At 39.5% G+C, this 22764-nt stretch overlaps 1 protein-coding gene across 19 annotated transcripts in view; it reads right to left on the bottom strand.

The window, feature by feature from the left end:
• PCDH15 (protocadherin related 15) overlaps nt 1-22764 on the bottom strand; it is a 647566-nt gene that overhangs the window by 101238 nt on the left and 523564 nt on the right. For all 19 annotated transcript variants that reach the window (XM_079976223.1, XM_079976213.1, XM_079976221.1 and 16 more), the window contains 2 exons: nt 11883-11999; nt 1738-1878 (listed from right to left, as the gene is read on the bottom strand). In XM_079976223.1, coding sequence (XP_079832349.1) covers nt 1738-1878; nt 11883-11999 — 258 coding nt within the window. The remainder of the gene's footprint in view (nt 1-1737; nt 1879-11882; nt 12000-22764) is intronic.

Here is a 22764-nt window from a genome sequence, read left to right as displayed (position 1 = left end):
TCGCTAGTCTTACTGAAAAGATTTTCAATTCCCTAAAAGTTATTTGGATCTTTCACCACAGGTGTTTGAACCTCAAAACAACTCTAGAAAGCTCAGGGAAATAAATAAATAAATAAATAAATAAATAAATAAATAAATACTAGTTCATAAATTTCCAAACAGAGAATCCAGAAACCAACAGCTTTTGCTCCATTCCATATGTGTGCTTTGTTGTTGCATATTATTCATTCATTTATTTATTCATTGAATTTGTATACTGCCCTTCATCCAAAGATCTCAGGGTGTTTCGTAGCATAAAATACAGAATAAAACCATGGTATATACAATATACATATATACACTATAGTTGATATAGGCTACCCAGTTCATTGTAATGGAGGCAGCAGATCTGCAGTCTTCATTGGCATGGAATGAGAAGCTCTTGTGGGCAAGGAAGCTCTGTGTAAAAAAGCTTATGCAAAATCTGTTGTAGTCTATTACATTTTTGAAGCAAAGCATTCAATTTTACATTCAGTACTTCCTGAGCACAATTATTTGAATCACTGCAGATAGCAAATACTAGGATAACAAGACAATGAGTGTAAATTATACTGGCATTATTGTATCTCAAAACTTGGTTTCTAGTGTTTTTTACAAAGATGCAAATGATGAAGAGATTTAACATTAGTATCATTCTGTCTTCTCAAAATTTTATTTTAGAACTAATGTGCAGTACAATCCTATGCCTATTTACTTCCTAGTAAGCATACAATCCTGTGGATATTTACTCCCTAGTAAGCATATTTAGGATTGGAACTTAAATTATTGAAAGGTACACGTCTGCAATCTTTGATGGTCCCAGAATAATTTAATGGTTTATTCATGACAACATTTTCCTGAAGCAAAGGTATCAAGATGCCTAAAACCCATTAAATACATTCCTTCTACTTATAAAAAGTGAAGCGACTTCACTTTCTGTCATAGTTTCACACACACATATAAGCAAATAAGCTAGAAAACCATGGCAAGCAGATGGTGTTTTTCAAGAAGACAGATGAGTGGGTTAAAGTACACAGACTCATTGAGATACCTTTTTGGGGGTTGCTGCCATGTTTTTCAATTAAGAAAATGTGTGATTAAAAAGGAACTGCTTTAACCCAACATATCAGAGAAGAATAATTAATTATCATAACTTGAACCAGTATTTTCTTCAGGGAATATACACACACACACACACACACACACACGAACACTCATCCCCCAAATTACACTGAATTCGATTTTCTGTAAAATGATGCATTATAATCTGAGCTTTTAAAGCTGCAGCGTCAACTGAAATCCTAACAGACAAATACAAACTGAGTTGCAAACATTAATTAACTTAATGGATCTCCTCAACCAGCAACTGTCAGTACAAAGCTTTGATAACAAGGAAAAGTAAAAAAAGAATAAGAATAAGAACTGCAGGCACCCCCTTCCTCATTTTATACATATTTGTCTGAGTGTAGATCCCTCTGATTTAATTGGAAATTGTTTCAAACTGAGCAGCTTGGAGACACTGCAGCAGAATCTGTGATTGCTCATCCCTAGTGAAAACCCAGCACTGGCTCTGATTTATTTTTTCTTTCTTTTTGGGGCCATTCAGTGGGGTTGTGGAGGACCAGAAAAAAATGCTACGTAGTGTGATGGAGCCCTCAGGCTGGGAGGTAGCCACTCCAGTGCGACAATATATTAAAGTGCATATGTGGATGTTATTACCTTAAATAATGTACTGGGCTCTTCATTAAGGTTCACACGAGTAACCACACGTCCAGAATCTTCTTCAACATCAAAGATACTTGCACTGTAAGGGAACTGGACCACATCCACTTTATACCTCACCCAACTTGCTGGTGTCCCCTATAAGAAAAAGACACGGTTTGTTATTGTATATACAGCATGGGCAGTAAAAGGAGACCAAATGTTAAAACACAACCCTATATTATTATGTTGACATTTGAAGAAAAAAAAACCCGTCAAAACTACAGGATCAACAGCAACCTGCCCACTGACAAGAAAGAGGCAGGGCCACAGAGGGGAAAAACATTAAGCACATTGGTTACTGATCTCACGACAAAGGGGTGTTACCTTGGAGACCCATTTACAACACAAAAATCAGGGGGGAAGTCACCTCGTCAAAAATTATCAAGGCTTCTGATACTAGAACTGAATTACACTTTCAGTCCATTTTGAAATATTCTGGTCCAAGCAAAAGAGCTTTTTAAGTCTGAAACTATGCAACACCTTTAGTTAATGTATCTCATTATATTCATAATTCTTAACTTGAAGGTACCATTTGTACTAATGTTATACTGTGGTCTGCAGTATGCTATGGTGGGGGGGCTTGAGATAATAAGGAAAATACTAGAGGTATTTTCTAAAACAAAGAGTGGCAAGTGGTGAATTAAATTTAACTCCCTTTGGACTCTAATGGTATCAGTACAAAACTCACATTGTGCAGGAAAACTAGAAGTCCATGACAATGCCTATTCCATGCATTGGGAAGGTTTGCCTATCACTAATATGTTTAATAATAATAATAATAATAATAATAATAATTTATACCCTGCCCTCCCCGGCAAAAACTGGGCTCAGAGCAGCTAACATAAAATGTTTAACACATTAACACAAAATCAGGCAATCAATTAAAATACATCCTAAAATCAGATCAGGATCAGAGTAAAATCCAATCAGATGGCAAGCCACAGATTAGGGTTGGGGACCTTAAATGCTCACCAGGCCCAACTGTTTATGCTGATCTTATATGAGCCTGTGAGAAAAAGTTGGGAGGCCACTTTCATGCAAGTTCTTATGGGGGAAAGGGGAGTCAGACTGAACCCCAACCAAAGGCCTGGTGGAACAGCTCCATCTTTCAGGCCCTGTGAAAAGATGTCAAATCCCGCAGGGCCCTGGTCTCTTGTGACAGAGCATTCCACCAGGCCAGGGCCGGCGTTCATGTTATTCAGCTGAGGTGTCAGTTGGATTGTGAAGCAAAATCTTTACTGATGCAATTTTCTACTTTTCCCTTTGTAAGTAAGCAACTGGTTTAGTTGTTTTCAATCTTTATTATCCCTGTGCTGTTTTCCCTGTGAGTAAATTCATTGTTATACTTATTGATGGTTATGAGATGGCAAGCATCAATGAATATGTGATCAATAACAACAAAACTATTTTGCATCATATTAGTAAACGCAGCTTGTGGCAACCAATCATGTTAATGAAAACGTCAGTGAAAATTGGTATTTGATGTTTTGTGTTATTAAGAAAGATGTAGACATTTAAATGGAATCTGGTTGCATTTAGGTAATAAGACAACCTTTTGTTTCTTTTGCAAAACTGATCGCGAATTTTGGAAGTGAATCATATAGAGCATGACCACCAACCAACCAGCCAATTCACTGATTTAGTTATTGCTTTATTTTAGGGACGGAGAACCTATAGCTCTCAAGATGCTGCTGGACTTCCATCAGCCAAAGCCAGCACTGCCCATGGCCAGGGATTATGGGGGCTGTAGTCCAACAACATCAGAGACATGGGTGGCGCTGTGGGTTAAACCACAGAGCCTAGGACTTGCCAATCAGAAGGTCGGCGGTTCGAACCCCCTTAACGGGGTGAGCTCCCGTTGCTCGGTCCCTGCTCCTGCCAACCTAGCAGTTCGAAAGCACTTCAAAGTGCAAGTAGATAAATAGGTACCACTCTGGCGGGAAGGTAAACGGCGTTTCCATGTGCTGCTCTGGTTCGCCAGAAGCGGCTTAGTCATGCTGGCCACATGACCTGGAAACTGTACGCCGGCTCCCTCGGCTAATAAAGCGAGATGAGCCCCGCAACCCCAGAGTCGGCCACGACTGGACCTAATGGTCAGGGGTCCCTTTACCTTTACCTAGTCCAACAACACCTGGAAGGTCACAGACACTTCATCCCTGTTTTGATTTCAGGGTGTTTTATATCCCCCCCAATACAACACAGGCATTAATTCACATCATGGAGGTGAAACAGAGAAAGGGGATTGGGAGGGCCAAGTCCAAACCATCTTGCTGCAAGCAGTCAGAGGAATGTGCCCCCTTTGTGCCATAATAGAGAATGCTGAAGTACACATTTGGAGAATACACAACCATTTAGCCAGATATGGGATCTATAGGGAATAGGTATCATAAAGCTGGCACACTGGAAGGGCCTGGAACAAGTTTTAAAAGTCATATGCAGATCCAATATTTGTAGAACAATCACAGCTGAGTTGGGACACGCAACTTTTTATTTTTTTTAATGCTATGCCATGGCACAGTGTTGTTCCCACTGGGTTATCCTCAGTGTGGAAAGCCACGAGGCTGCTCCTGCTTATAGAAGTTCACTTGTGCATGAAAGGCAGAAACCCTTTTTCAAAAGAATGACAGGAACACTCTCTTGCATTGTATCTCCACCAGTGGTTCCCAAACTCCCCCACCAACCCACGGATCACTTGAAAAGTGCTCTAGGTTCTTGGTGGACCACTTAATGATTTTTTTGGCCTGTTGTAGCCATTGTAGATGCTAGAGATACTGTATGATTCTTAATTGCATTTTTATAGACATCTTGTAGACCACCTGTATGAAGCTCATAGATGTGGTTTATGAGACTTGCAGACCACAGTTTGGGAACCCCTGACCTACATGGTACTCCCCTGGCAAGTTTAGAAACTTTTTAGTCTCCCTGAAAGCCCCTACAAGTTCATGGGTGATGAATGGTTCCATGAAACTCACTTTCTCCTCAGTCACATCTAGAACCAGATTTTTATACAAACGCTTCAGTTTCAGAGTTGTTTGTTTAGCACCACTGGCGCTTATGGGCCCCACATATGCTGCTTACATTCCATATGGAAAATTAGTGTTGAGAGGGGTTTTTTGTATCACTTTTCATCTTATTATTTACAAAATCCTCATAGGAATAGCTATTATAACGTGTGCTACCTCATCACTGTCATATCCTGTCCTCACTAAAACATAACACGCCATTCCTGACATCGCATTCTCTTGTCACCATGTGAGGTGCCAGATGCTTCGAGGTCAGTCAGAAACTGCAGCCACCAGGGAATTTTTTTGCTGTCATCAAGAAATCCTCAGAGAAGCAGATTGGAATTATTGTCCCATCAGAAGGGTAAAGCCCTGGGATTTGATTAATTCTGCACACACCGTCAAAAACATACTAAAATTATTAGTAGCAAGAGGAGCTAATAGAAAGACAAATGTTTAACAATTTTGCAGAGTCCCTCTCATGCCATCTCCTGTAAATCAGAATACAAAACTGATTACAAGGATTTTTAGGTATGTGTGTTAATTACTGTAAGTTCATAAACAATATGTCCTAGAGACAGGAGCTGCTGAAGCAACTGTATATGCAAGCTATGCAACACATATGTGACGTCTTTGTGTGTGGTTGTTTTGCTTTTCAGTGGTTTCCATCCTCTATATGTGGCTTTTCTATGTCATTCTATAGGACCTCATTTACCTTCTGGGCAACGTTCTGAGGACCTTATGCCAGTGGTAGACAGAGGCAATACTAGGCAGATCAATTACTATAAATTTTACTTGAGCAATTTCCTTCTGTTATGGAGACCTTGTTTATTTTTGTTGAGCTTTTCTTCTTTTTTTACAAAAAACATCAAAAGAACATGGGCACAGAGAGTACAAATTTAGCTGTGTTGTTTTCTTTCACGGAGAAGAGATTCTGCTTCATGAGATGGCTCCTGCATGCCATAATGAGGTATGATGACTATTCGCCAAGTCTTCCCACTTGACTTGGCTTCTGCACGTTTGCTTATTATACGGTTGATTCATATAAGCCTTCTGCAAATCAGCTACCTGAATTCTGTATCACAGACAAAGTAAACTAAATAACTGCACTATGGTTTTTTTCTAGACTTACATGTTAAAGTTCACTATATCAAACCTTGTCGGTGATACTGCAGCCTCAGAAGAAAATAAATTACATCCTAAACATGGCATTTCCAGGAAGGGGAAAGAGAACTACCATCCAATGCTGCTCTGAAATCAAACTATATATGACTTTCCATTCCGCATGGGTGTAAATTGAGAAAGGCAACTCAAAGAATGGCAGTAATTCCATATATTGAAATTCTACCACATATATAGAAGAGAAAAGAGACAGATCAGGAGACATGGAAAGCAACTTGTTCTCTTTTCTAACAATTCCAGAGTTAACGTGACGAGCCTTCAGAACTCTAATCAGTTCCTTGTGGTGAACTGCAACCCCCAAAAGTATTTGGAAGATGGGTCTGATTGACATTTTGCAGGCTCTGGCTCAGCTTGCAGAAATGATACAACATTTCAATAGAAGGCACATGACGGCTTCCTACAGGGCATTGCAAAGAGGCCATTTGTTCTCTCATTGGTTTATTACTGCTGGTACTTCTTCTCTTTGTGCATTGAATATGGGAGAAAACGTAGGAAGCTGCCTTGAGTCAGACCACTGGCCCATCTAGTTCAGAATTGTCTACACTGAATGGCAACAGCTATCCAGGGTTTCAGGAAGTGGTCCCTCCCAGCTTTGCCTGGATATACCAGGGACTGAACCTGGGACCCACTGCATGCATCCTGGGTGCTCAACCACTGGTTCTTCCTCAGCAGTTAACATTTTACTGCATACTTTTACATGTCAGGAGAGATGGGGTGGAACCCGAATACACAGGCATAGTGAGGATAGGGTGAGCACATGTACATTTTGTGAACACCTAAAAAGGGCTTCTAATGTACCAGAATTTAAGAAATCATATATTACTGGAATAGGTAATTTTTAGATCCTTTCAAACATAAGGTATTCCAATGAGATCAGAAGGCACTAAGATGATTATATTCTTAATGTCAGGCGGAAACCTGATTTAATAATGTTTTTACAAAATATAATTAGCAAGCAATTACTCAAACCCAGATAATGTGGTTCAGAATAGCAACAATCACACTCTGTTCCAATGACTAAAACCTACAATTATCATTAAGCATCAGCACATTAGGTAATTAGTTATTGAATTCATAAAGCTGGCATGAGATCATTATTTCTGAGGAAGCTACTTTTCTTCCATCATTTTAGAAAACAACACCAGGATATTATAGTTATTGGCAAAGTTGCAATTGATTGACAAAGATCATCAAAGGAAGATTTAGCATGGATTTTTTATTTTATTTTAATAAACTTGCTTTCATTATCTGTCACATTCATTATCTGTTTATGTTGCTTCAAGTCATTCAGAAAGCATGCTTGCTTCTGTTGTGAACATCAAACATTTTAGAACCCTGGGTTGGAGCACATTTATAACAGAAGAGGTGTTATATCCTATGCTAAGAAAAAGACATAAGCTATGCATTGACTTGATGTGCTTTAGCACATAAAAAAGGCTACCGCTATCATCCTCCACAAATGCTTTGAAGGGGTGAGTGCTGCCAGATTAAGAATCTTTATATTAACTAACAGCATGATGTTATGTGTTCTTAAATGGCAATTGGCTCCATTGAACTCCATAGGATTTACTTCCTTGCATAAACACCAAAGATCAGGGCTTCAAAGCTTCAATTTCCAAAGAATTAAAAATGGAAATGCCACAAGCATTACAATAAAAATGTGTGGTTAGTGTCTCACAAAAGGAATTGTATCCATACACGCCCCCCCACACCCAAGCTATAGTGTCTATGGAACAGTGAGCAGCCCAGCACAGACATAATAGTAAAAGGCAAAGGGACCCCTGACCATTAGGTCCAGTCACGGATGACTCTGAGGGTTGCGGCGCTCATCGCGCTTTACTGGCCGAGGGAGCCGGCGTACGGCTTCCGGGTCATATGGCCAGCATGATTAATCCGCTTCTGGCTAACCAGAGCAGTGCACTGAAACGCTGTTTACCTTCCCGCCAGAGCGGTACCTCAGTTCAAAGCACTGGTTTGTAAATGAGGAATCGACCCAAAGAACCTACACTGCAAAAATGTCCTTTCGCTTAACTGGTCAGACTTAAACCATAGAGTAGCATTACATCTGTACCTTGCCAAATCTAAGCAACACTAAAAAAAAACCAGTCCACAGTAAGGGTTAGAAGCGGGTTCACAAATATTGGTTCAGGGGTCTAGTGTCAGTTCAAATGTACAGTGGTACCTCAGGTTACATACGCTTCAGGTTACATATGCTTCAGGTTAAAGACTCCGCTAACCCAGAAATAGTGCTTCAGGTTAAGAACTTTGCTTCAGGATGAGAACAGAAATCGGGCTCCAGCGGTGCGGCAGCAGCAGGAGGCCCCATTAGCTAAAGTGGTGCTTCAAGTTAAGAACAGTTTCAGGTTAAGTACGAACCTCCGGAATGAATTAAGTACTTAACCTGAGGTACCACTGTATTACTAAACCATGGTTGACAGCAACAATGTAAGAGAGGGGTAGATCCATACATGAGAGAAGAGGATGTTGGGGAAGGGGCCTTTCTGATGAAGGCTCCCTGCAAACCACAACTAAAAACTGGAAATCCACATCAGAAATGCATGCTTCTCTTTCTCTCTGAAATGTGAATGTCTTAGTTTCATTTGGGTGTCACTGCTTTAGGTGGACAGCAAAGGCAACGGCCAGGGCTATTTTAAACATGTGGGAATAACTTCAGACTCTCCTTTAGACTGGGTGGTCTCTCTCTCTCCCTCTTACTGGGAATGAGTATGAAATTTGTTTTTGGTGAGTGGTGTAGGTTTGGAAACTCTTTGCCTTGAGATGTTCCTAACTGCCTCACTAGATGACCAAGCACTTACGAAAGTTTATTCCTACATGTTAATGTATTTTGCCTGCTACTTTGGTTTTAATTATCTAGATTATAAATGAATTTGATCAGCCTCCTTTCTTTATTTTAAGCTTGTTTCTGATTACTTGGCTTTTGCACTTCTTATTGCAGTTTTCACGAGATCATTAACTTTTAATTCTTAGCATGGCTTATATTGTAATACTGGATTTTGAGCAGTTAGGAATCTTAACTTTTATACTGCATTTTTAAAAGTCTAACAATGGAAATTATATAACTGGCCATCAATAATTATTCCGTGCATGGTTTACAGACAAAATATTGTTTAAAAATACAATATATAATGAAAATCAACCCCCACCAAAAATTCTCGAAGAAAATAAAACAGATATAGGGAAGCAGATGAAAACATAGACAGGTGGGCAAGTGCCAACAAGGAACTTGTCCCACCAACCTGCCCCTCATTTCTGTTCACCTGTCATTCACATATGCTGTTAGTTTTCTTTCTCACTCACCTATAAATATGCTTTGCTCCTTCTGTGGTCCCTGTCAAATATTATCCTGGTGCCGTTACTGCTAACAGCAAGGAAAGGAATAATCAGATGCTCACTTTAAGTTCCCAATTCTTCCTTTGTAGCTACATCATTACCTGCCCCACACCTGATATCTGGAGCATGGGAAGTGGTTATGGTTTGTGTGAAATGGCCTTGTGGGCCTTCTTGGGACCTATCCCAGGCTCATAGGCCAGAAGTTCCTAACCCTTGCTCTATAGCTATAATTGAGGAAACTATCTGATCTTTATCATTTGTGTTTCTCTGCAGACTCCAAAATCGTACTCATCAATATGGTATGAAAAAGTGAAAAGGGAAAGTATTTTTCCTGCTTTGCCAGCAGGAATGTGTAAATAAAGTATCCCCGAGGCTCCCTTAACACCTCATCTCCAGGCTTATTTACTTATAAATAAAGCTAGAAAATTATGCACACTCTCCTTGGTTGTCCTAATGGCTCTATTTCACCCCCTGCTAATAGACTGCTATTGAATGACTATTTTGAAGCTTAGCAGGTTTTGATAAGATTGGCTACAATTACTTGGTGTCCTTCAGTGGCATTATGCTCTCTGCAGTAAATAAGCAGTCCCCCGCCCAACCCCCCCCCCCGTCTTCCTCTAAAGACAATAAAAAATGCCACTCTGACTATGCTAGAATTTAATGTGAAGGGAGGTAGAGAAGATACAGGAGGGACAAGCACAATAATAATGGGCAAGTTCACTTATTCTCAAACTGATGGGACAAATGTCAGCTCAAGGCACTTTGCCAACGAAAAATTACTAGATAGCATAAATGGCTTCTTCCAACTGCCAGCTCTAAAGCCCATTTAGAGACATGTTTGATTTAGTCTTCAGTGGAATGCTGAAGATGTCCACAACCCTCTGTCAAAAGCTAGGATTTCATAACAAAGAGGAAAATTAATATTTTCACAACTGTTTTGTGGCTTCTTTTACCTTACTGCCACAGTAGCACTTTTCGCGGTCCCTGTACAGAAATGCTAGTCAAGATAAATCACTGCTGTATCCTAATACCTACATTAAACATGGTGTTGATCATGCAGAGCCCTTCTACAAACAGGCTCCTGTGATGGGATAAACTTCAATTCCTCTATGGATTAGATCTCAGGAAATCCCTTAAATCCAAAAAAGGCTAGTGCTACAAAACCCCAAAACACTCATCCCTTTTAAAAACAGCATTATCTGCTGGCTTTGGTAACAAGATGTTTAGGGAGAGTAGAGGGGAGTCTCTCTTTCCCATCCTCTGCCAACATTTTCAACCATTTGCGTAACCTGGAATAATGTTGTGGTCACTGTCCATAGTTAGAAGGAGATTACTGAAGACTGCAGAGATACAATCTACTAGGAGAAAACGACTAGATTCTGACCAGTGGGGGAAAGTAACTATTTTGCAGAAAGTTCCCCCCACACCCCCAGAGGCAGGGATTGTTCCTACATGAAATTTGCCCAAGGCAGGACCTATAACACTGGACCAGTGCTTTTTTCTGGGGGGACACAGGAGTACGTATACCCCTAAACATTTTGTGAATCTAAGTTTGGCCTCATTGAGGGGCAGTATTTCAATATGAGTAAGAAAATGAGAGTACCCCAAAACATTTTTCTTTTAGGAAAAAAAAAGCACTGCATGGGACTGTCATGTTCCCACTAGTGACAGACTGGGAATACATGCATATTCCCTGTGAATGTTGACCAGTCTGACAACTACTGAGCTTTTCCCTTTAAGCTCCCTAGAATGTGAGATAGCTGAGTCGGTAGAGGATGAGATTTTTGATCTCATGGTCATTGGTTTGAGTCCTACACAGGGCAAAAAGATTCTTGCATTGCAGGGGGTTGGACTAGATAACCCTCATAACCACTTCCGGCTCTGCAATTCTATGATTCTAAGATCAGTGCTTTGACCAACAAATCAGAGTTTACCCATGGGATATAATACAACTCTGTCAATCGAATGCCAGACTGAAACCCAGATGCTGCTGGGAAAACTGATTCCAACAAATCTGCGCTGCTATATTCTTACATTATATTAACAAAAGGATTTTTTAATGCGGTGTTTTATTTCTTCACACACACACACACAACACTTTTCATGCTTGGAGGCTTACAATAACAGCAAATCAAGGAAATAACAGCCCTTCAAAAGTTTTGCTTTGTTTTCTGTTGGAGCCACAAAGCTGTTCCAAATGCAGGCCCACCCCTTGCGTTTTCCTGTTTATCATCAACACACTAAACCTTGATAAGGATTTCACATATAAATTGTTCCATAAGAAAAGAAAGCGGAGCAGGGAGGAAGGAGGCATTGGGGAGCTGGGGAGAAGTAAAAAAGAACTCTGCATTATGGCTTTATCCGTCTTGAGAACAATAATTGAAGTGCTCAAGCCAGAGGATAGGCTGGCATAAAAATGCATAGGAGCCACTGCTGGGTTAAAATAAATAAAAATAAATCATAGTAATCACTTATGTTGTTCAGAGGATTAAGGGCACTTATGCGGCTTTTAAAGAAATCTCTCCTGGGTGCAGGGTATTAAGAAAAAAAAATTGTTTTCCTTACCGGAGGGTCCAGATCCTCAGCTTCAACTGTTGTTATAACCGTGCCCTTGATTGCATCAGGAGCAACCATGCCCCTGTACAGAGGTTTGCTAAATACTGGGGAGTAATCGTTCATATCCTGCAAAACATAATTAAGAATTTACTGCTGAAGCTGAAATGAAATTATGGACACATTCACAATAGTTCTTTCAAACTAGGCTCTGCTCAGCCTCTTCTCTTTATCCAATTCATTTACTACTGTCAGGCCTTCTGGCTCCTCAATTGTGTTACTTATCTGCGCACAAGACTGGTACTCTAGAGGAGGATGCAAAATTTTCCATGCAATGTAAATGTGTAAAGAATTGACATTGAGTAGATCTGCTTCATCAGAACAATTGTCATTTCAATAAATGAGATTTCCAGGGACTGAGCAAATTCTTGTAGGCTGTGAAAATGCAAACTCTAGAGTAGCATCTTGAGAAATAAGCATATCACTTTTCTATCTTTAAAATAACTACTGATAGGTTGCTTTCATCTTGTGATCTCTTATGAAATTAGTTTCAGAGGTTTGGAGTGACCCAACAGGTTTGAGAAGGGGACTCTTTTTCTTTTTAACAAAACGTGATGCAAAATAAATTGGATCAAATCCAGGGTTTTTTAGAAACTGTGATCAATCAAATACACTGGCAATAACAAACTCTGATACGAAATATGGTACCTTAACTTTCAGGATCATCATTAATGCATGACCTATGTATCCTATGGGGGGACTTTAACCATGCTCCCATGGTGCCAGTTTTTGTAGGTTCCACTCACATGTTGAAACTAATGTTACCACTCTCCCATGCATGCAGGAAGAGGCAGCAATCAACCAGGAAAAAACCAACCAACCCAGTTTAAGGGAATCTGCTTGCACTGGATTTGTAACCCGTATCGGCCAGAGTTCTCGATTGGGTATAGTGGGTCTATGTGTGTGGCAGGGCCCTTTCACATAAACCCTGAAGGTATAGCTACTCCTGAGTGTGATCCCCATGTATTCACTCAGCATGTGAATAGAGCTATTGTGGTTGGATGTGCTGCTCATCCAGCACAAGAAAAGCTATCAATGCAATAACCAGTCCAAGTAATCACCAATGCCACCAAGCGCTCGCTCTCTCTGTGTGTGTGTGTGTGTGTGCGCGCGCTCGCTCGCTCGCTCTGTGTCTGCATTTCTAGTTCATGTTTGTTGGGGGGGGGCAGATAGAGCTCCATGCATTTTTTTCCCTTTTTGTTTTGCCTATCACCCACTTTCTCCCACTTATCATTGGCGAAGTTTGAATCTGGTCAAGCTTAGAAAATTAAGTAGATGGGGGAGAAGATTTTTTTTTGACAGGTTCAACATGCTAAGTGAAGGAAAGACCACATGCCTGTTTGGATGTTGCCTGGGGAAAAGCTTTTTCCAGCTGACAAAAATATTCTGCAGATCAAGTAAGGTTCATATGCTTATCCACATGACGGCCTCTACACCAGTGGCTCCAGATTTCCCCTGCCCCTGACAGACCACATGAGGGTCTTGGTGGACCACCTAACAAGTTTTCTGCCTTTTGTAGCAATTGTAATATACTGTGCTAGTTGCTGAATTATTTTTCAATTGTCTTTTTATAGTCATGTTGTAGGCCACCTAAATGAAGTACCCATGGACCACAATTTGGGAACCCTACCTCTACGCTACAAAGGTGCAATCTGAATAGCCCAAGAAGTTGGAGGAACTGAAGATAAAAGATGGAGATAGTGTGTAGGCTATTGCTTAAATTGCAGTTATTTCATACCAAACATTTCTCTTTATGGATATAATCTGTGTAGGAAATACTTGCTTAACTGTAATGTATGAAATATAGTCCCAATATTTTTCAGTACACTGATCGCGCCCCCCCCCCCAAAATGTGGGGTTTTTTCCTATTTGTTCAAGAACATGTAAAACAAGGGATTATTTCAAGCAAACATCATATTCAGCCCTGTCAGATATTGCTATGTCCCTTTATTGTGTCTGTACTGTTTCCCGATAATAGATGACAAATTCAGAATGCCTAAACATTTGTGTTCATCTTCTGCATGTCCTTATGTCCTTTGTGTTAGGAAATCAGCAACTATAAATAGATATGCCAAAAAGAGAAATGATGTAGAACATCCTCTGATAAGAATGTTTCAGAACATCCTCTTCTATGGGAAATGACTGGAAGGCCTTATTTATATTTCTAAGGTAAACAAATCAGGAGCAAATAAAAGTATGAATGCAAAGTTGACTAAAATTAGGGTTGCCATATCTGCAAAAGTGAAAATCGGGACACAGTTGTTGAGGTTTTCTTTGTAGGGGAACTAAAGTTTTTGAGATTTTTTTTTTTTTAGTAAAGCTACAATCATTTTTAAAGGCATTTTTGACATGATTTAACCCCCGTTGCTGATTTCTGAAAAATTATCCAGGATGCAATTTTCAAAGGCTGGTTCCAGGAAAATCAGGACTTATGGCAGCCCTAGCTAAAATGCTGAAAGACAAGAAGTTTTTGACCTAAAAAAACATTTTTTCTACTGAGTCAGTCAACACATGAATATTTGGTGAGGTGAAAGTTGCACAATTAGCAACATAGAATGTTCTTCAACAGACATTCAAAAATTCAACTCTAAACCTTTAGCTTTATGTTGTGAAGTTCAAGGAGAACTCTGCTCCATGATTTTGCTGATATACAAGCTTTGTTCTTAATCCCTTGTAAAGTTCACTGTTTGTAAAAATAAGTTACTGAAATAATATTTGGAGAAATCTATTAAGGGAGTGGACAAGTTGGATATGATAGTAATTTAGCTAGAGGGAAAGGGCACACTTCCTTTGAAAGTATACGTGAACAATCAAAATTAGGTAAAATGATAGTTTTAAAAGAGCAGCTATTTTCCATGAATGAAAAGTTGTGAGTGTCCAGCCTGCAATTTTTTTTTTAAAAGGAAGGCTTTGTTATCCCACAAAAGGAAAAAGAGAAGAAAAAAATTCTCTCTAGCCTGCATATGTCAGATGAATCAATATGTCAAATGAATCAATCAATATAAATACATTGTATTTTTTTTTATAAATATTTATTGAGATTTTTAAAATACAAAATGCAAAAATAATAAACAATATGACATGTATCATAACATATTTTCAAAGCTTCTTTGGACTCCCTCACGTCTCCCGCTCCCACTTACATCATTGTAAACTTTTTCCAGCAATTTATCATCTTGTTTACATTCTTAAATCTCATTCATTTAATTTAGTCTAATAATTCTCCAAAAGGTTTATAATTTCCTCAATCTCACTTATCATCCAGATTACGTCTAATTTAGTGGTGCTCAATTATTTATGGTCTGGCATCCTTCTTAACATTCAACCAAATTACAGTATTTTTGTAAATAAATCCTAAATTTCTTCCAATCTTCTTCAACCCTCTCCTCTCCCAGGTCTCGGATTCTGCCGGTCATCTCAGCCAATTCCATATAGTCTATCAGTTGCATCTGCCATTCTTCCAGTGTGGGTAGATCTCGAGTTTTCCAGTGCTTGGCGATGAGTATCCTTGCTGCTGTTGTTGCATACAGGAAAAAAGTTCTGTCCTTCTTTATCACCCTCTGGCCGACAATACCCAGGAGAAAGGCCTCTGGTTTCTTGGGGAAAGTATACTTAAATACCTTTTTCAACTCATTATATATCATTTCCCAGAAGGCCTTCACTCTAGGGCACGTCCACCAGAGGTGAAAGAATGTTCCCTCATTCCCTTTACATTTCCAGCATTTGTTATCAGACAAATGGTATATTTTGGCAAGTTTAACTGGGGTCATGTACCATCTATATATCATTTTCATTACATTTTCCTTCAAAGCATTACATGCAGTGAAGTTCAACCCAGTGGTCCACAACCTTTCCCAGTCCTCGAACATGATATTATACCCAATGTCCTGTGCCCACTTTATCATAGCCGATTTAACCATTTCATCTTGTGTGTTCCATTTTAACAGCAAGTTATACATTCTTGAAAGTACCTTAGTCTTAGGTTCTAGCAGTTCTGATTCCAATTTCGATTTCTCCACCTGGAACCCTAACTTTTTGTCATTTTTGAAAACTTCTTTAATCTGAGCGTAGTGTAACCAGTCTCGCACTTTATCCTTCATTTTCTCCAAACTCTGCAATTTCCAATTGTCTCCATGTTTTTCTAAAATTTCCCAATATTTTGGCCATTTGGCCTCCATATTGGGTCTTTTTCGGGCCTTAGCTTCCAGAGGTGATAGCCACCTTGGAGTTTTGTTTTCCAATAAGTCTTTATATTTTGTCCAGACATTGAACACTGCTTTTCTGACAATATGGTTTTTAAAGGCCTTATTGATTTTAACCTTATCGTACCATAAGTATGCATGCCAACCAAAAGCATTGTTAAAACCTTCCAAATCCAATACATCAGTGTCTTCGAGAAGTAGCCAATCTTTTAGCCAGCAGAAAGCTGCGGCCTCATAATACAACTTTAAGTCCAGCAGGGCAAAGCCCCCTCTCTCTTTCGCATCGGTTAATATCTTAAACTTAATTCTGGGCTTTTTGCCCTGCCAGACAAACTTAGAAATATCTCTCTGCCACTTCCGGAAGCACTCCGTCTTGTCCACAATCTGTAGTGTTTGAAACAAAAACAACATTTTTGGCAATACACTCATCTTAATAGCAGCAATTCGGCCTAACAAAGAAAGTTTCAATTTTGTCCAACTATCTAAGTCTCTCTTAATTTCTGACCAACATTTTTCATAATTATCCTTAAATAGACTCAGATTTTTTGCTGTTATATTTACCCCTAGGTACTTTACTTTTTTAACCACATTTAATTCTGTCTTTCTCTGAAACCGTTCTGACTCTGTATCTGTCAAATTTTTCCCCAATACCTTGGTTTTCTGTTTGTTTAGTTTAAATCCCGCCACCCGACCAAAGTCTTGGATCAATTGTAGTACTCTTTTCGTACTAGATTCTGGCTCCTGCAGGGTCAAAACTAGGTCATCTGCAAAAGCTTTGAGTTTATATTGTTTCGCTCCGACCTGAATTCCTTCCACCAACCGGTCCCCTCTAATCATATTCAGGAGCACTTCCAGAACCGAAATAAATAGCAAAGGGGAAATAGGACAGCCTTGTCATGTTCCTTTTTCAATTTTAAACTCTTCTGTAACCACATTGTTAACTATCAATTTAGCCTTTTGTTCTGAATATATTGCATCAATCCCATTCTCAAAACCCCGTCCCACTCCCATTTCTTTTAAATTTCCCTTCATAAATTTCCAGGAGATATTGTCAAAGGCCTTCTCCGCATCTATAAAAATTAACACTGCTTTTGTATTTATGTCTGTTTGCAAAAGTTCCAAAATGTCAATAATGTTCCTTGTGTTAGCAAACAAGTGTCTACCTGGGAGAAAGCCCGCCTGGTCCTTATGAATTACCTCATTTAAAACTTTTTAAAATCTACTTGCCAGAATATCTGCAAATATTTTGTAATTCACGTTTAAAAGAGAGATGGGACGATAGTTCTTAAGTTGTGTCTATTCAGCTTCCGATTTTGGTATCAATGTGATGAAGGCTTCTTTCCACGATTCTGGCGCCCTCCTCCCCTCCATAATTTCATTGCTAACCTCCATCAGTGGTTGTATCAGATAGTCTTTTAGTGTCTTATAATACTTGGAGGTCAGCCCATCTGGTCCTGGAGATTTGCCCAATTTCATATTCTGAATGGCTTGTTCAATCTCTTGTCGTGTTATTTTACAGTTCAGGATTGATCTATTTTCTTGTGACAATTTTGGTAATCCATTTTTTTCCAAAAATTGTTTAATCTCAATCTCATCTTGCGGCCCTTGGGTATATAATTTTTTGAAATATCTATGGAAGCACTTTCTAATATCCACAGGGTTCTGAATGTTTCTTCCTTCAATCTCTAAATTTGTAACTGTATTTAGTTTTTGTCTCCTCTTCAACTGCCAAGCTAGCAGTTTTCCACATTTATTCGCCGATTCAAAAGTTTTTTGTTTCATTAATTTAATCTTCCACTCTATTTCCTGGTTTATCAATTTAGAATATTGTGCTTGATGAAGTTTAATTTCTCTCAGCGTCGGCTGTGACTTCGGGTTTAATCTTAGCTTCTTTTCTAATTCTTTAATTTTCTCCAAGATTTTATCTTTCCTCTCATTTTGTGTCCTTTTCTTTACAGCATTCTGTTGTATCAAGAAACCCCTCATCACTGCCTTGCTTGCGTCCCAGATGGTTCTTTTTTCAACCGTAGTGTTCATGTTTATCTCAAAATAATCCTTTAGAGCTTTTTGGGCCTTCTTAATAATCTCCTGATCTCTAAACAAATTGTCATTCATCTTCCATCTAAAGGAGCCGGTTGGTATTAGTGTCATGTCCATCTTTACTGCATTATGGTCGGAGCAGGTCTTTGGGCAGATTTCCACCTTTTTGACCTTGGGTGCCAGACCTCTAGATATCCATATTTGGTCGATTCTTGTCCAGGTCAGTTGGGCTTCAGAGAAAAATGTTCCCTCTCTTCCCAAGGGGTTCTTTGTCCTCCAAATATCAATCAAATCCATATTGTCTGTCATTTCGAAAAAGGTCTTTGGTAGTCTGCCATCTTTTGTAACATTTTGGCTTTGTGACTTATCCATGTTGGTTGATACGACCCCGTTCATATCTCCCATCAAAATGATGTTGTTGTAGTCCAGATAATCCAGCATGGTCTCACGCAACTTCTTATAAAATTCCGATTTCCCCTCATTTGGCGCATAGATTCCTAATATCAAAAGTTTCTCTCCTTGATGTTGTATCTCAATTGCCAAAATTCTTCCATGTTCGTCTTTAAATAGGAATTTGGGTGACAGGCTCTCTTTTGCATATATGACCACACCTCTCTTCTTTACTCTGTCCGAAGATATAAATTCCTGGCCCAATCTTTTGTTTATTAACACTTTTCTGTGGAGCCTAGTCACATGTGTTTCTTGCAGGCAAATAATATCCAATTGTTCTTTTTTTAGTATATGAAATATTTTCCTCCTTTTTTCCGGGATGTTACAACCATTTATATTCCAGCTCAGAAGTTGCAGAGACATCCTGAAATAATCTGGTTATTTTTCCAGGGGTGGTATCTTATTCACTGAATCTTCAGGTTCCAAGGGTGCCGGTACCGCCGGTGCTCCAGGCCCAAAGGGTAGTTCAATTCCTTTTTGAAGGTCCTCTCCGTATGTGGTCAGAAATTTGTCTCTATCTTCCAGTGTTCTAATTTTAACCTTCTTCCCTCTGAAGGTGAAAGATAAATTGAATTGCTCCTAAGCAGTTTAACCAATTCAAGGTAGGCGGATCTAAGGTCCAACAGTTGTTTAGGGATATCTTTATAAATTTCAATTCTTCTATCCAAAATGTCCAGTGACTTTTCGTAGTGTAAGCCCCAAAATCTTATCCCTTTCCTCCTTTGATCTCAATGTTATCAAACAGTCTCTGGGCTTTTCTTTCTTTACAAGTCTTCCAAGCCTGAAAGCAGACACAATTTTAAAGTCCTTTTCCTCTAAATTCCAGAACTTGGAAAATTCTTTAGTCAGAAACTCAGCTAAGTTGCCTTCTTCCACTTCTGGTATCGACCTTATCCTTAAATTACTCTCCCGGTTCCGCAGTTCTATGTTCACCTGCTTGTTTGCAGAGTGGTCTTACCTCTTGTTCTAAATTTTCTAATTTTTGACTAGTGTCCTCAGCCAATTTCTGATTTTCTACTGTGGCCTCCGTCAACTGCCCAATTGCCTGTGTGTTCTGTGATACTTGTCCAGTTAATCTATTTAGACATTCTGTGTTTTGATCAATTTTGGCTGTTTGTTCATTGGCTTTCTTGTCCAGAGATTCCACTCTCTTGTCCAGAGATTCCAATTTTTCATAGATTTTCTCTAGAATATAAGCAGTTGCTCCTGAGCCCATATCTTCCAATTGTAACTGTTCAGTTTCTCCCTCTCCTGCCAATATAAATACATTGTAAAGAATTAAGACATTTTAAAAGTAGCAGGGAGATTTGGTCATACAGCTTTTATGTCCTCAAGTAAAGTTACGCATGCACAACTGCATGGAGAAGAATGCATTACAGTTGGAGAATATCTGCCATTGCTAGGAATTGGGGCCTTTTTTATCTCATTTGCCTTCAACCTGGCATGTCTCCACACCAAGACAAAAGTGTGGTGGGTCCTTATCCAAGAGATGCCATTTGCAGATGACACGGCCTTGACAGCACACTTTGTAGAGATGCATCAGATGTTTTGCCCAAGCCTGCAGGTAGTTCAGCCTCACCTTCAGCCTGACAAAGACCAACATTCTGGGTGAGGACATCACCAGCGCTCCACGAAACAGCATTGGTGGCCACATGCTTGAGGCAGTAGATGATTTTGTCTGCTTGGGCACCACTATAACCAGCAACCTCTCCATTGACACTGAGCTGAATTGGTACTGTAGCTATAGCAAAGACTTACTTCTCCAAAAGGGTATGGGAGAATGTGATGCTAATGACCAATACCAAGCTGAAGTTCTTCCAGGCTTGTGCGTTGAGCTCTCTGCTTTATGGTAGTGAATTGTGGGCAACTTACACTCACCAGGAGCAACACCTCAATGCCTTCGATATGCGACGCATCAGGAAGTTTTTGGGTATGAGGTGGTAGGACTTGTTTGTGTCTCAAACAAAGAAGTGCTCTCTCAAGCCCACATTTCCAACATGTTCACACTCCTGTCTCAGTGATGTCTATTGGCTTGGTCATGTCCACAGAATGGAAGCTGGTACGATCCCCAAGGACTTGCTCTATGGGGAGATGGCTTCAGGCACCTGGCCCATTGGTAGACCAACTCTGTGTTACAAAGATGTCTGGAAACGTGACATGAAGGCTGGCCAAATCAACCTCACCATGTGGGAATCCCTTGCAGACTGTTGTGCCTGGAGACTGTCAGGTTGTGTATCCACAGCAGTTACCAGAGGAGAAAGGAAGGAACACAGAAAGAAGAAACACCATGGTACATCTGCATCAGCACAACTGGATGCCTTCATGTGTCCTGCTACAACAAAACATGTCTCTCCCTTATGGGTCTCTACAGCCACAGCAGATGCTGTAACTCTCCAACAGTTTGACTTTACCCCTGAAAGCACACTCTTCCATTGCCCCCCAAAACAAACAGATTCAAACAACAACTAGACTTACAAGAACACTGACAGAAATAATTTCATTTGAGTGTTAACTACGTATTTTAGCTGATTGCCATTTCCCTTATTATTTCATCTTAGATATTTAATAATACTCTGTTTATGTGTTACTCATCCATACAACATATCATTATTATAAATATGACAAAAATGTAGGAAAAAGGGAAATGACACTCAGTTTGATGCTGTATCCTAAACATGAAGGGTTTTGTTTCAATTAATTATTTGTATTAGGATTTAGAGTTATGAAGACAGCAGAGACTTATACCACATCACAAATCCCTGGATTATTTCACTAGGGGGAATTATATGTATGTTAAACAGCATGGGAAACAATATTGTAGGATTTTGCATTGAGAATTGAGATGTGATAACCCCCTCATAACTTCTGCTTACTGAAACTGCACAGGCAAAATGGTGGTGGCAAGTGTCCTTTGACATTATCAGCCTGATGGAAGAGACACTGAAGTAGATACTACCTCATATCTATTTGGACTTCTCTCAGGTTTTCCACAACTTACACTTCAGTTGTTACTTATCACCCAGAATTCTGTGGAATAAAAGTTGCACATCTTTGCCAGGCATCAGATATTGCAATCTTTGAGTTGTCAGTGAGAGCTACAGTAGGAACCTCTCTTCACATGTTTTGCCACTGTATTATCCTAAGGTAAATATAATCTCTTTCAGTTATCTCTGAATCTCTGGGCTTGCCGATCAGAAGGTTGGCGGTTCGAATCCCCACGACAGGGTGAGCTCCCGTTGCTTGGTCCCTGCTCCTGCGACTGCACCTAATGGTCAGGGGTCTGTTTACCTTTATCTTTACCTAAATATAATCGCTTTCAGTTATCTCTTTCGTTGACTAGGATGACTACCCACAGAAGAACCCTAGAGCTATACCTGTTGTAAACATTCTCAGGGGGTTACTACTTCCCTATCATTTAAACAGACTGATGCTAGTTCATAGTACAAAATCAAATATTGCCATGCAAAATATTAATAGTGATCTGCATATTGTTTCTGTTGATTAAAATCCAAATGTTATTTCATATTGCAGTAGATACAGCCTGAAAGCAGAAGACAAAATGCATGCTTTTCTTCTGAGATTTCATACTTAAGTATATGTGAAGATTGCCATGTAGGAGGAACGTCCATGAATTCTGACTGCACATTATGAACTCTGTCTTGCTAGCCTTGGAATTATGCCACAGTAAAAATAAAGACTGATAGACAAGATTTCCAGAAGCCATCCCTGTCATCTTGGCTCTGGCAAGATCTGCCAACACCCTTCCATCAAGATGTGAACTGACAAATCAGCTCTATTATATTTAAGAGTCTAAGAAGTTGACACTGACTTTGCAAAAGAGGAAACAAATATAGTAAACAAACAAACACAAGGTCAGTGAAGGACACACTGGGACATGCATTCTGGAGACATGCAGAAAGAATGCGAGGGTACTGAAAACTGGCCAACTTTTTACTGCCTGCTTAGCCTGGTCTCTTGCTTCCTCCATTCATTTTAGTGAGGTCTGCAGGGAAATAGTGCTTGGAGGGGCTGCAAGCAATTAGAAGAGATAACAAAGTCACTAGCCAATAATGGCAAATAAGAGGCTCACTGAAAGCTAAAGTTCTGTTATACAAGATGAAGATAAATTAGATTATGATGTA

This window comes from Podarcis cretensis (assembly GCF_951804945.1).
Source record: "Podarcis cretensis genome assembly, chromosome: 5".
Taxonomy (NCBI): domain Eukaryota; kingdom Metazoa; phylum Chordata; class Lepidosauria; order Squamata; family Lacertidae; genus Podarcis; species Podarcis cretensis.
Note: the sequence above shows the minus strand (reverse complement) of the source record. Positions and strands in the feature narration are given on the sequence as shown.